General features: G+C 38.0%; 2 protein-coding genes across 3 annotated transcripts; both read right to left on the reverse strand.

The window, feature by feature from the left end:
- Positions 1-294: 294 nt before the first annotated feature.
- Positions 295-3,410, reverse strand: LOC146449842 (melanocyte-stimulating hormone receptor-like). 2 transcript variants are annotated; one of them, XM_085101049.1, is made up of 2 exons: positions 3,266-3,410; positions 295-1,558 (listed from the first exon to the last, which is right to left on the reverse strand). In XM_085101049.1, the coding sequence occupies exon 2, from the start codon at positions 1,334-1,336 to the stop codon at positions 404-406; it is 933 nt and encodes a 310-aa protein (XP_084957175.1). In that variant the 5' UTR covers positions 1,337-1,558; positions 3,266-3,410; the 3' UTR covers positions 295-403. The 2 variants fall into 2 exon arrangements, with proteins under 2 accessions (XP_084957175.1, XP_084957176.1); XM_085101050.1 differs by lacking the exon at positions 3,266-3,410 and adding an exon at positions 2,237-2,390.
- An 8,621-nt stretch (positions 3,411-12,031) lies between these two features.
- LOC146449843 (melanocyte-stimulating hormone receptor-like) lies at positions 12,032-13,451 on the reverse strand. The gene has a single exon (XM_085101054.1). It carries the CDS (start codon positions 13,445-13,447, stop codon positions 12,515-12,517), a length of 933 nt encoding a protein of 310 aa, XP_084957180.1. The 5' UTR covers positions 13,448-13,451; the 3' UTR covers positions 12,032-12,514.
- Between the last annotated feature and the right edge of the window lie 2,077 nt (positions 13,452-15,528).

A 15,528-nucleotide genomic window follows, 5' to 3' on the forward strand; every position in this document is an offset into this window, starting at 1 on the left:
TATGTATTCCGGTTAATTATAATGGGCATTTTATGTTACAATATCAATAATGCCGCATTCTTTTTTTTTTTTTTTTTTTTTTTTACGGGGCTTTCGAGGAGAAAACCATGCAAAAGAATATAGGAGGTGCTACATTCTACATCACTTAATTACAACTGGGTTATATTTTACATGCAGATGCGTTGAGGTTTGACTTTAAACTTACAAATACAAACAAATTAATATCGAAACAAATTATTTTTATGACCATTTTCAACGGCTACTGGTTAAACATCGCCATGCGAAGTGAAAAGTTCTAATCGACTTGTGAGAGCTGCATCGTCCATTTTCTATAGTGATATCTAATGGATTATCAGATAAACTTATTATTTTACGTTCTCGACATGAGTCAGTAATGCGTACCTTAACTCGATGAACAGCAGAGATGTTTAACAGTGTCTTTTACTGCTTGTCTGACTTCTGTTATCTTCCAGCAGTAAAGAATTGGATTTAGAGACGAGTTTAAGTAAAGGAGAGTAGCTGTGGATAACCCAAAGATTTCAGCACTCACACCCCTCCATCCTTCAACCGATCTGATGATTATAGTAGAAATAATAAACGGAACATAGCATACAACCATTGTAAGTTGCACCCACGCTATGCTATAGACAGTCTTCTTGTACTGCGTAATGATTAAGGGATTGCCTTGTCTATTGGCTTGTCCTTGGTGAACATGTTCAACTTGAGTTTGATGTTGTTGTAGTCTGAGATAGATCTTCGTGTAAAACAACACGGAGATGACTACAGAAATTACAGCAAAAATAACAGCTGTCGTGTAGGCGATGCGAACGCTCCAAAAATGATCCAAAAGACCACCCGACATACCAATAAGCCAAAAACATGTTATAACTGTACGAACGCGCCTTAAACTTACCACTTGTCTGTATCTTACGCCCATTTTTAAGGCAAGAAATCTGTCCACACTTATGGCGGTTGATGTGAAGACAGATACTCCACACAAAGCAAAACTTAAAGCTCTTTGTATTTGTCGAGAGTAGTACGTAATGCTCGAGTTTATAGTTATCGTAGCGGCGTATATGTCCAGGAGAATCATGACGTAAATGGGTTGCACAAAAAGACCGACGCAAAGATCAGTGACTGCCAAACATCGAAACAACAGTTTTGTTGGAGGATGAACAGAAGTCACTTTATCAAGGGCGATCACGATCAAAGCATTACCCAGAGATGCGGTAATTGAAAGAAAAATGTTCAAAGCTGGAAGAAATAAAGCGATGCTCTGAGAAGCTGCGCTTGCTTGGTTGTTTGATGCGTTTGCATGCCTAGTGAAGTTCTCCATTGCTAACCAGTTTAACAAAGAGTCCGCATCGATTGTAAATGAAAACAAATCCCTATATTGTGTTCTGCGTTGACGAATATCTTGTACCTTCAACCAAGTGTTGAATATTGCTAGAAGTCAGCGATGATCTGCAACAGTTGGGACTGTGAATGTAAGACCCACAAGGTCGTCTATTTATCTTTTGTTGCTTAACCTTAGTTTGTCTTTAGTCCTGATGTGGAGCTGGTGAAATTAAAATGGAAAGATGCAAACGTTTTCGGTTTGCCATGACTTGAACATTATTGACCAAACCCTCTTTTCTTGGAAACTGTTCATGAAGTAATCCTAGAATTATTCTAATATACTGTGTGACAAGAATAACAAGAAAAAGGGTCAGTAGGTCTTACGCAGGTTAGAAGGAAAATACCCTTAACGTAATGATCTTAAAAATTTTAACCACAATCTACCGAGGCACAATATTCTATATCTTCTTCACCCAAGGCGCAATGCAATTGAACTGATTTCATTAAGTCTTCAAAGTTTTGGCTAGATTTCATAGATATGTAAGTCGCCTCTTTAAGAAATTGAAACTGGGATACGTTTGAGAAGTTTCCTTTTATTGACCATTCTCATGTTCATCTAAAAAGTGAGTGATAGTCCGTCAAGCCCAATTCTATAGCACAAAAGATAACATAGACCCAGATCCTTCCATTTACCGAAACTAACGAACGACTTTCCTTTTCAGAACAGATATTCTTTCCAAAAGATCGACTTGGACAGTCACGCGGAATTGTACGTTTCAGCAAACATGAAACACGGCAGACGTGAAAACCTAGGCTTTCCGGGAAAGAACTCGAAAACAGTGGCTACGGGATACTTTTAAATTCAATAATATACTTCTAACAACAATGCTACGCATACCTCGTTCTTTAAGCGTGATGTCGAGCCTCGCCCATAACTCGTAACTTGCGTGCGGCAAACAATATAGAGAATGTGTTTATATCTCTTTCTTTAACCGTGAAAACCCGTAGCCAGGTAGCTAGGTAGCCACTTATTCACGTAGCCACGTAGCCACGTAAACAAATAAGCGAATAACTTTTAATATGTAATTTGAAATATCATTTCAGTTACCTGTTCAATTGACGAGTTCGCTCACAGAGCGCTTTCATCCCCTTGGCGATTTTTTTTTTTTTTTTTTTTTTTTTTTTTTTTTTTTTTTTACTGCAAATGGATTTCAGAAACGACTGTTAGCAAATATTGAAATGGGACGAGACGAACGACTTAAACTCAGTATGTTCATTTAAGGAAATTATTTTCAATTTTGATCATATTTAATTTATTAATGTTTGAACGTTTTGACAGTCAATGAATAGTCAAATTCACCAGAGCGCTGGTTGCATTGTTAGCCACGTTGTCAAACTGAAATGAACAATTCTTGATGCTAAACTATTTTGACTACTTCCTTTCACCTCCCAGCAGATTAATTTTAGCGTGTTCAAGCATGCTGACAAAAAAGTAAGGCACTAACGTTGAGCTCGGTGATCAGACAAACACTTGTTATGCGATTGCTTCAATATACCGAACGAGTAAAAATTCGCCACCTTTGCAGTATGTTATCAAACAACTTATATATTATACAACGAAACCTCGCCGTTGTACGACGATCATAAAAAGTCGTAATAAATTAGTTCAACCCCTATTAGTACTGTCACGATTGTGATGAGAGAAACTGAAACTGAGCCACTAAGCCTTGTTCCTCGTAGCGCTTTTAAAGTTTGCGCCTATTTCACGCCAGTGTTCCGTTGGCTTTGAGCAATAAATCGTGTAAACTTCACATTTACTTTACTCGCGAACCGAAATAAAAGCCCTATTGTGTTCTAAAAAGTCGACCATAACAATAGGCAAAGTTTGATACGTTTCGACGTGAAGGTAAGGAACAAAAGCTGATACCTGCTGAAAATCATGCGTCTGTTTCCAGCTGTAGCAGGATCCGATGTGTCATGCACAACCAATTTTCTTCTCTTTGTCGCTTTATTAAATTGACAAGTGTCCCACGCCATCAATTCAAACGACGCATTTCACTCCAAAAAGAAAAAGTGACATTTCAAATTGAACTATGTAAATTCCGTACAAACATGATATTTGATTTGTGTGCAAATATGACCAAAGTCGAGCAAACATGATATTATACCTCAGTGTAAATCTATTTTCCTGGAGCAAATGCGTGGCCTTAGTTAATCATATTTAGTATAAATACTCCGATGATTATAGAGATTCTGTTGATCTCGGATTGGTCGAGGATTACGTCATATCCAGCTTTAATAGGCCTTATCACGGTTTCCGATGCCATTTTGACAGTGTTTGTATGGAAATCCGATATCAAGTGATTGTGTTTTACGAAAATTATTTCACATCGGATTTCCATACAAACACTGCTATTTTCAAGCTTGTTTGCCTACTCGTCAAAATGGCGTCGAAAACTGTGATAAGGCCTATCACCTCGCGCGAGGAGATTATAGCCGAGTAGCACTAATTTTCAAAATGGCCGCTCAGCGGTTTTTTGATGTCTCTGATCAAGAAGTAAATACAATGAAAGAAAATGCAATTCCGAAAGGCACTAAAGATGAAGCTAAGTCCGAGGTGATACTTTTCGAAGGCAAGATATAAAAATTTTTCTAATTGTAATAAAAAAAACCCTTGTAAATTGCATGTTGTCAATGTCGATGGCTTAAAATGAAGACAACACATTAAGTTATAATTCGCGAAAGAATTTCTTTATTTAACAGAAAGATTTCACAAACAAAACGAATTTAAGACAGAATTTGGAAGGAATTGAAGTAAACAAGATGAATATATATGTCGCTCTAAGTTTTACGTTTCAGTGACGATAGAAGACGACATTATTTTATAATCTAAAAACTATAGTTCGAGCGGCTCTCGACCACCATCTAAAGTCACCGCCTCACGACAAAAAAATTTTCATCTGCGACAACCATGTACTTGTTTACCTGAAGCAGCTTATCTCCGAGGTCAATTTATAAATATCCGTTAATCGGCAAAGCTACGTAGATCATGTCAACAATTAAGAAATTAAGTTTAAAAATGTGCTATCGCTAACATTTGTGATTCCGGTTCGAGTTCTACACCAAACAGCCTGGTTCATCTCCATCTATTCTGGTAAACGGGTGAGAGAAACAATATTCGTGCACAGCAGTCAAGGCTTCGTCTCAATGAAGCGGCAGCGAAAGAATACTGCTTGAGACATGTGCAGTTTATCCACTGAGCATGTGACTGTGCGTCTCTGTTCATTAACGCGTGACAATTTCAAACAAAAAAAACCAGACATTTTTCGGGCGGTTCTTGTTTTTCTCTTCTGATAATCACCTGAGTAATTATACTAAAACAGGTGTTTGCCTTAGCCTCAGTAGATATTGGCGTATATTACCCTCCACTTCGTCTCGGGAAATATTCACAAATATTTACTTCGCCTTCGACGAATAATTGTTAAATATTTACCGTAAAGGTAAAGTTGTCTTAAATGTGTACTTCCTCCCGCACGTTTGTAACGGTGTGTGGATATTTTGTAAATTAGGTATTTACCATGTTTGCTTGCTTGTAAATTTCTTGCAAACACGATGTTTGATTTGTGTGCAAATATGACTAAAGTCGAGCAAACATGATATTTTACCTCATTTGCTCATCACGTAATCCCATTTGTCTTGGAGCAAATGTGTGGCCGGTGTTAATCATATTTAACGTAGAGGTAAAGTTGTCTCGAATTTTTACTTCCTCTTGCACATCTGCAACGGTGTGTGAATATTGCATAAATGCGGTATTTACCACGTTTGCTTTGCTTGTAAATGTCTTGTAAAAGAGAATGTTTGATTTCAGTGGAAATATGACCAAAGTCGAGCAAGCAAACTGATTTGCCAAATATTTGATACCCATGTAAATCTGTTTTCTCGGAGCAAACGTGTCTTATCTTAACATTTACTGTAATAGTAAAGTTGTTTCAAATTTGTACATCTTTCTCACATTTGCAACGGTGTATAAATATTGTGTAAATGCGGTATTTACCATCTTTGCCTTGTACGCAAATCTCGTTCAAACATGAAGTTTGGTTTTGAGCAAATATGACCAAATTTGATCAAAATGGTATTTTTTCACATTTCTACCCGCTTTGTTACTATTATAAATCCGTTTTTGGGGGCAGTGCTCATCGACTCTTTTCCAGTTTTTTTTTTTTGGTATCCAACGTTAGGAGGGTTGGCTAAGAAAACACATCAAGCAACTTTAACAAAAAGCCCATTAAACACGCATCTGATTGCATGATTTTAATCATCATATAACTCGTTACTTTTATATTAGCCAACATGTTTTTAATCAATTTTAATTATGTTTTCCGGTTTTATGTATAACGGCTAATTACAATGTGCATTTTATGCCACAATATGCCTCGCCGCATTCTACTTATTTTAAGGGGCTTTCGTTGAGAAAACCATGCAAAATAATACAGGAGGTGCTACAGTCTACATCATTAATTTACAACTGGGTTATATTTAACATGCATATGCGTTGATGTTTGACTTTTGACTTTTGAAAATTAATTTTTTTATGACCATTTTCAACGGCTACTGGTAAAACAACGCAATGCAACAAAAGTTCTAATCGACTTGTGAGAGCTGCATCGTCTATTTTCTATCTTGATATCCAATAAACTATCTGTTAAACTTTTTTTTTTCGTTCTAGACATCAGTCAGTAATGCATGCCTTAACTCGATGAACAACAGAGTAGTTTAACTGTGTCTTTTACTGCTTGCCTGACTTCTGTTATCTTCCAGCAGTAAAAAATTGGATTAAGAGACGAGTTTAAGAAAAGGAGAGTCACTGTAGATGCCCAAAAGATTTCTGCACCCACACCACTCCATCCATTAGTCATAGCATACAACCATTGCAAGCTGCATCCACGCTATGCTATAGACAGACTTCTTGTACTGGGTTATGATAAAAGGGTTGCCTCTTCGGTTGAATTGTCCTTGGTGAACATGTTCAACTTGAGTTTGATGTTGTTGTAGTCTGAGATAGATCTTCACGTAAAAGAACACGGATATGACCACAGAAAGTGCAGCAAAAATAACAGCTGTTATGTAGGCGTTACGAACGCTCCAAAATCAACCCTTAAGTCCAACAGAAATCCTAATAAGCCAAAAACATGTTATAGCTGTACGAAAGCGCCTTAATCTGACCACTTGTCCGTACCTTACGCCCATTCTTAACGCAAGGAATCTGTCCACAATTATGGCGGTCGATGTGAAGACAGATACTCCACACAAAGCAAAACTTAAAGCTCTTTGTATTTCCCCAACGTAGTGCGTAATGCGCGAGTTTATAGTAATCTTAGCGACGTATACGTCCAGGAGAATCATGACATAAATAAGTTGTACAATAAGACCGACGCAAAGATCAGTACCTGCCAGATATCGAAACAACAGTTTTGTTGGTGGATGAAGAGAAGACACTTAACCAATAGCGATCAGGATAAAAGTATTACCCAGAGATGCGGTAATTAAAAGAAAAATGTTCAAAGCTGGAAGAAATACAGCGATGCTCTGAGAAGCTGGGTTTGTTTGATTGTTTGACTGACACGTTTCCATGGCTAGTAAAGTTCTCCATTTCTAGGAGTTTCCGTTTCTTTTTTCGACTTGAACGTAAGGAACAATTTTTTTTTTCTGTTTGCCATTTCTAGGAGTTTAACAAAGAGTCCGCGCCGATGCGATCGGAAATGAGGACAAATCCCTATATTGTGTTCTGCGTTGACGAATGTCTTGTACTTACAACCAATTTTGTTGTATTTTGCAAGACGCCGAGGAGTCAGTGATGATCTATAATAATTGGTACTGTGAATGTTCAGACACACAAGGTCGTCTATTTAATTATCTTTTGTTGCTAAGCCTTAGTTTGACTGTAATCCTGATGTTGAGCAGGTGGAATTAAAATCGGAAGATGCAAATGTTTTCGGTTTCCCATGGCTTAAATAACCAATGAACGGAGAAACACCTGTTCTTGAGTAATTCCAGTATCATTGTAGCATCCGTACAACTTCTTAGTTCCTTAGTTCAGTTACAAGAGAAACTACACACAGGGAAGACAACTGGTTACAGATGTTAAGATTGGCAACATGCACTTACTCAGACTGGAAAACAATCCAACATGGCGGTCATCAAGGATCAATATTGGGCCCTCTTTTATACCATTTCTTCATTAATGATCTCATTCATTTTGTCCACGATTTTCAGCTAAGGCTTTATGCTGATGATACGACACTGTATCTATCACATTCTAATCAAGATGTGTTAGAATCAAGATCTCAGAACAAGTTGGATGTGCTTCAGTCATGGTTCAAGTGTAATTACTTAAGAATAAACAAAACTAAGACCAAAGTCTTACCATTGGGTGACAATCCGCCTTGCTACGAATTTTTGCTGACCGTACATGGAGGTGGTGCACGATATGAAGTTACTAGGTCTAATCATTGATAGCTCCCTATCTTTTAAAGCCCATGTTAAATCTAAATGGAATAAGGTCGATACTAAAGTTGCTGCTCTTAGGAGAGTTCGTAAATTCATACCTTCAGAAGTGATTATTAATAATTACAAGGCCTTTATCTTGCCACAACTAGAATATTGTGCTCCAGTTTTAGTTGGATTATCACCTGGTCTTTCTTATAAGCTGGAACTTATTAATCAGTGACGCTGTTAGATCTCTCATGAATGTGTCTAAGTTAACTTCATATAGTGAACTTCTTAACCATGTTGACCTAAAGACTTTGGAGCATCGTAGATATCCTCATGATCTTACTCTTGTTAACAAATGCGTGTACAATATGGGGCCGATTAGTATTAAAGAAATGTTCAAATTTCGTGATTTTTTTTTTGGATAAAAGTTTATTTACAAGCGTGTCAAAGGGCATGCAGATAAAAAGAACAACATTACAGCGATTCAAGTAATAACAATAGAAAAAAGCAAAAATATAATAACTATAATGGAAACAGGAAAACAAAAATATTAAATTTCACATATTGCCATATTCCTTGTTTAAAGTGTTCAGTGTCTCTCGATCAAGTCTCTCCCTAGATAACTTAATTAATCCAAAATCGAAATACTATATATAAAAAGTTAAAGATGATAAATACTATTTACAAGCAGAGTAAATACAATATTGTTTACAAGCACAAGTAAATTCAAAAACTACAACAAAATAAATAAATACAATACAAGCGAAAGAGGCCCCGGGAGACAAGGCCACAGCCAAGCCTCTCCCGCCCTAAAAAACACATATATACACTATATACAATAGTCAAGACCCAGTACAACCAATGAAGGCGACCAGGTCAAGAAAAAAGAAAAATAGAAATAAAACAGGAAACGGGAAACGACCCAGTACAACCAATTAAGGCGACCGGGCCGAAAAAAAAAAAAAACAAAAAATAGAAATAAAAATAAAACAGAAAAGCGAATCTTGTCATCCGTGCCAACTTTACAAAAAACACTATTAACCGACCAGAAATACCTAACATGATCAATAGGCCCACCGCGAATTCGAAGTTGAATATCCTTAATAATTGTGTCAACAATAGCGCGTGGAGGAAGGTAAGAATTCCTAAAAGTTGCCGAATTACGAGCATGCCAAACATGAAACAAGATAGTAGCAACAAGATAACAAAATAAAGATAAGGAAGGAGAAGACTGTAAAGGAGAAAACGGAAAAAGTACAGAGGAAAAGGACAAGGAAAAAGGGGACCCCAGAAGGCGGGAAAGAAAGGGCGCGAAAAAATCTCACACCTTTCTAACCCGGGGGCAATCAACAAAACAATGTTGCATTGTCTCAACGCGAGAACAAGAAGCACATCTGTCGGAGTCGATAACACCCCAACACTTTAATGTATATCGAACCCGAACAGCACAGTGAATAATCAACCAAATAAGATCATTCTTTTTATTCTCAATAATCTTTAGGCGAGATTTACGCCACACCGAGGCCCACCGGTTGATGGGGCGACCGACAACGGATCCCCAAAAACCAGCTGCAGAGGACCTAGGCGCGGCATCGGGAAAAACAACCAAAAGTAAATAAAGATTCTTACACGAAAAAACGTCGGGCAATGCACCATGTTTATCAAAGATTTGCTGGAAAAGAGAAATACAAGACCTATAAAAGTAAGAAGGTGTAGAAGAAACAGGAACAAGATTAGAAAGAAAACTAAATCGCGTGTCAAGTTTTTGCAGACGATTCCCGAGAAAATAACGAGCAAGAAAATGCCACTTTTGACTGCCAAAATCATCACGTAAACTAGAAAAATTAGACAAACGAAGAGCAGCACATTTGGCTCGAAAATCGACAACGTTGAGGCCGCCGCCACGAAGCGGCGCGCAACAACGCTGACGACTAACATTTTCCGTTTTCCCTGGCCACACAAAAGACCAGACAATTTTATCATACGAATCAACAACCCACTGTGGGGGAATGATGATCTTGGCAGTGTGCCAAAAGCGGCTAGCGCCCAAGGCATTGATGATCATCGCACGACCTAAAAATGAGAGCTCTCTCTGTTTCCAAAGATTAACCACATTTTCTAACTTATCAAGCTTAGATTTCCAGTTGTCAGACTCGACAGAAACAAGACCATTCGAAAAATAAACCCCCAAAATTTTCATTTTAAACACCCAAGTGAGACCAAAAGGGGAGGCACCATTAGTTCGCCACCTACCAAGCCACATAGCCTCGGACTTGGTAGTGTTGAGCTTGGCACCCGACCCCTTCTCGTAGACATTAACAACACGCAAGAGATGACAGAGAGAACGCTCATTTTTCACAAAATTCGTGGCATCATCCCCGTACTGGGAGACTTTAAATTGAAGGCCCCCGGCTCCAGGGAGCCGGAAACCTTCAATTTGTTTACATCTCCGAATCTGAGTCGACGAAACTTCCGAAACCAATACGTAAAGGAGGGGGGACAGGGGACAACCCTGACGAACACCCCTCCCCAGAAAAACAGGCATAGAAAGATTCCCATTACAAATTATGCGAGAAAAGACATCATTGTAGAAAAGAGCAACCCAATTACAAAAAGAAGGACCGAAACCGAATTTAGCTAAAGTTCTCGTTAAAAATTCATGATCGACGCGATCAAAAGCTTTTTCCTGATCGAGAGTGACAAGAATACCTGGTTCGTCAGTTTTGTCAATCATGTCCAAAGTATCACGAATTAATTGCAGATTCGAAAATATACTACGACCCACTACGCCACACGTCTGATCCCGGTGAACGATGGATTTCATTACCGGTTTCAGACGTTCAGTAATCGCTTTTGAAGCCAGTTTGTAATCCGTATTCAAAAGCGAGATGGGGCACCAATTTTTCGGCAATCGTCTATCGTCCTTCTTGTACAGCAAGCGCAAGAGACTCTCGCGCTGGCTATACGTAAGAACACCCAGGCGATATCTCTCGTTCAGAACCAGAACGAGAAAATCACCCAGGTCATCCCAAAAAGACAAATAGAATTCGGTGGGCAGGCCGTCAGAGCCAGGCGATTTGCCGGTCTGAAGACCCTTCAAAGCGGAGAAATTCAAATTTCGTGATTATAAAGATGACCTCAGAGGCTTTAACAAGCTACATCAGCCTACCTATAACAGCAGATTTATTCATAGGTCATGTCACTACATCACCCCAAGATTATGGAACAATCACAGGTCATCAAAGCGTAATATAAGAGTTAGTGTGACGTTAATAAAATCGAAAATTAGACATTATTCCTACAAAAACCCACAAACAATATAATAAAGTGGGAAAAACATTAGCCGGAGTGTTCTGCAGTGTTTTAAAGGCTTCTTAGTGCTACCAAACGCCATTTGGGGCGGTTTATCTCTCAGCGGCTGGTCCATATGCATCACTGTATTATGTTAATAAAAAGGTTGGGAACTTGAAGACGAATTTGAATGTCATTTGAACCATCATTTGAGGAGAACATTACGAAAACCTCACTAACTACTCACTAGTACACACTTACCTGCCTCACCACATGTCAAGAAGGATGATGTGTGGTCCATCCGGAGCAACCTTTTTCTCGGGGAAGTTCATTCATTGAGACACAGGCCTTCGTTGAAAACAAAGTTTTAATCAAATCGGGCGCCATTATTGCCGCGGACCGAGCCGTGTCCTTGGAATGTCATGACAAACTCAAGGTCAAACCTAGTACGAGTGCTTAACTTTGCCCGACAGTGTAATTGTAACTTCTGTTCATAGTTTGGATTTTATATAGCTAAATTTTTCCCTCAGTATTGTTGGTCTTTGAATATTTTTTTGTATTGATTTGTTTAATACTTTTTTAATAAGTACTGGATTTAAAGTTATTTGGCAAGTTAACGTATAAACGAGTCTGTACTTATCCGTGTAATGTAGATAAATAAAATACCTATGTCGGATAATGGGAAATGCGCGGGAGCGAGGAACTTCTCTCTCCAGTCTCGTCCACACAGATCCAGTTTTTTTTATCTAACCTAAGAAGAGTCGGCTAAGAAAACAAATGTAACGAAAAACATTTTAAACACGCATCAGAATTCCTGATCTCCAAACATAAGAAATCTAACCCCCAAACGTAAGAATTACTAACTCATAAACATTAGAAAACTAACCCCCAAAAGTAATGAATCGCATAATATAACTCATGATTTTATTCGAATTTTCCAGCAAATTAATCAACGCGTTTAAAATCATTTTTAATTATATATGACTTCTGCTTTTATATATTCCGGCCAATTACCGTGATGTCTCAATGTGTGTTCTATGCCACAATACGCCTCAAGGTACTCTAATTATTTTAAGGGGCTTTCGTAGACAAAACAATGCAAAATAATATACGAGATGCTACAGTCTAAATCACTTATTTACAACTGGGTTATAATTTGCATGCAGATGCGTTGAAGTTTGGCTTTAAACTTACAAATAACAAATTAATGTTACAAAAAACTATTTTTAGGAACGTTTTCAACGGCAACTGGTAAAAAAGATGACATACTACAGAAGTTCTAATCGACTTGTTAGAGCTGAATCGTTCATTTTCTATAATGAAGTCAAGAAATAAATTTTTGGTTAAACTTGCTACTTTACGTTCGAAACGCCAGTCTTTAATAATTCGAAGCTTAACACGACAAACAGCAGAACTGCTTAACTGTGTCTTTTACTGCTTGTCTCACCTCCGTTATCTTCCAGCAGTAAAGAATCGGATTTAGAGACGAGTTAAAGTAAAGTAGAGTTACCGCAGACGCCCAAACGATATCTAGTGTTACACCCGTCCATTCTTTAGTCAGTGGGATGATTATGGTAGAAATAATAAACGGAACATAACATACAACCATTGCAAGTTGCACCCATGCTATGCTATAGACAGTCTTCTTGTACTGGGTTATGATTAAAGGATTGCCTTCTCGGTTGGGTTGTCCTTGGTGAACATGTTCAACTTGAGTTTGATGTTGTTGTAGTCTGAGATAGATCTTCGTGTAAAAAAATACGGAGATGACCAGAGAAAGTACGGCAAAAATAACAGCTGTTGCGTACGCGATGCGAAAGCTCCAAAACCAACGCCAAAGCCCAACAGAAAAACCAATAAGCCAAAAACATGTTATAGCTGAACGAACGCGCTTTAAACTGACCACTTGTCGGTATGTTACACCCATTTTTAAGGCAAGGAATCTGTCCACACTTATGGCGGTTGATGTGAAGACAGATATTCCACACAAAGCAAAACTTAAAGCTCTTTGTATTTCTCCAAGGTAGTGCGTAATGCTCGAGTTTATAGTAATCGTAGCGGTGTATATGTCCAGGAGAATCATGACATAAATGGGTTGCACAATAACACCGACGCAAAGATCAGTGACTGCCAAACATCGAAACAACAGTTTTGTTGGTGGATGAACAGAAGACACTTTATGAAGAGCGATCAGGATCAAAGTATTACCCAGAGATGCTGTAATTGAAAGCACAATGTTCAAAGCTGGAAGAAATAAAGCGATGCTCTGAGAAGCTGTTCTTGCTTGATTGTTTGATACGTTTCTATGCCTAGTAGAGTTTTCCATTTCTAGGAGTATAACAAAGAGTTCGCGCCGATTGCAAATAAAAAACAAATCCCTATAGTGTGTTGACGAATATCTCGCACTTGCAGTGTTGTATTCTTGCAAGACCTCAGTGATGATCTGTAATAGTTGGGACTCTGAATGTTTAGAATGGTCCCCTATTTATCTTATGTTGCTATACCTTAGTCTGTACCTGGTGTGTAGCTGGTTGAATTAAAATGGAAAGATGCAAATATTTTCGGTTTCCCATGACTTAAAATGACCAATTGTCGGAGAAACACCTGTTCTCGGAAACTGTTCAAGTAATTGTTGAATTATTCTAACATCCTTTATGACTTGTTGGCACAGGGCAGAATCTGAACTAGTATTTGTATTAAACGTAAGGCGGGTTTCTTTAAAATATACGTGGAAGCATCTTTTAACGAGAAAATCGTTATACACCCAGTTGATATTCGGTTTTTTTTATTTTATATTAATAAACAGTTCTGTAATCATGTTTAAGTATGTCTTTCGCTGTAACTCTATTTCATGTCACAACACGGCCTAATTGACTGATAAGTTTATCAAGCAAACCAAAAACTGCCTTTAAGACAAAATTGTTTATATTTTTCTATATACGAAATTTTTAAAAAAATAATCCTAATTTTGCGACGAATACATTTTAAAGGTCCTTTGTCTTTAGAATACTTTAAAACGTATCGTAACATTTTTCTTCAGCGTTGCCGACACTTTTAGACTTCAAAATAAGAAACCGAAATGTTTCTTCCAGTTAAGAATTTTTACGTCTGATTCTAGCTGTAAGTCTTTGCGTTATGGACAACCAATAGACTTTTTTTACCGATACGGCGGCCATTTTGAATAACTTAATTTTTCTGAATATTATGGGGTGCCCAGGAGGCAAAAACTGAAGCGAAACAACGCGTTATCTTTGTTACTGTACGGGTCTTCTCCGATTCTCGTTTGCGGGACAACTTTTCCACGTACATAACAAAACTTAAGTCATTGTGATATGATATTGTACTCAATGTCAGTGACATGTCCGCTTTCATATAGATTTTTTCCCTCCTTCGCGGATTTCATGTCATCGTTTTCGACAAGTACGCTTCCATGTCACTCATCATCATGTCAGGAAAATAATAGCTTCCCTTTAGCCAATTGTCCATTTTTTCCGCGAAAGGAAGCGAAATTCCATGAGTAAAGAGCTTTTCGTTCCTTCTTGCTGCAATTTGGGCATCGTCGTTGTTCTTTAGTGCTACACAATGGCAAATGTAGCCGAGAAGCATGGTAAACTTTCAAGAACAAGTCTGGTTTACGAGTATCATTCGCGACAGCAATGCCACGATTTCTCAAATATTTTCGCAGTTTTCGACATTCCATACATTTACCTCTTTCATACTGAACTCTTTTGTGTTTTCATCCGGTTGATTAGCCATGACTAAATGGTGATTAGAAAGTATAAACACCGCTGTCAAATGACAACAATAAGCGCGTTCAGTCACGCTGACTTTTCAAATAACAGGCTGGCAGTAAAATATGGGTGGTTATCATGGAGATGCGTTACATTCAGCAGAGTATATAGGTAACAGATGCATCGTGTCTTAGTCGCGTTACTCTAAAGTTCTGCAGTACATATCTCTTTCTGTGGGGGGACGAACTGGCTAGCTCGTTTCGCCTGTTCAGGCTACACAGCTCTTTTTAACAGATGATTATGAATTTTTCAAAAAGACAAAGGTAACATTTTTTGTTAGCGTTGCTCTATGGTTTACATTTCTTTAAAACTTTCCATTTAATCTGAAAAGGTTTATTGCTGTCTTGCAAAGTCCAAAGATGTTCCCGCCAATTACATCTATGTTCCGGCTAATTACATGTCCGGATATATTCCGGGCTAATTACATGTCTTAATGTGTCTTTTGTGACACAATATGCCTCGCCGCATTCTAATTATTTTAAGAAGCTTTCGAGGAGAAACCATGCAAAATAGTGCAAAGTGCTACAGTCTACCTCACGGATTTACAATTGCCTTATATTTGCATGCAGATGCGTTGAAGTTTAACTTTAAAGTTACAAACAAAAAAACAACAACT

This window comes from Pavona decussata, unplaced genomic scaffold, assembly GCF_977016875.1.
Source record: "Pavona decussata unplaced genomic scaffold, jaPavDecu1.1 SCAFFOLD_566, whole genome shotgun sequence".
Lineage (NCBI taxonomy): Eukaryota > Metazoa > Cnidaria > Anthozoa > Scleractinia > Agariciidae > Pavona > Pavona decussata.

Excerpts from the sequence above, each read along its gene's own strand:
- LOC146449843 (XM_085101054.1), bottom strand. The coding sequence starts at position 13,447 with ATGGAAAACTCTACTAGGCATAGAAACGTATCAAACAATCAAGCAAGA.
- LOC146449842 (XM_085101049.1), bottom strand. The coding sequence starts at position 1,336 with ATGGAGAACTTCACTAGGCATGCAAACGCATCAAACAACCAAGCAAGC.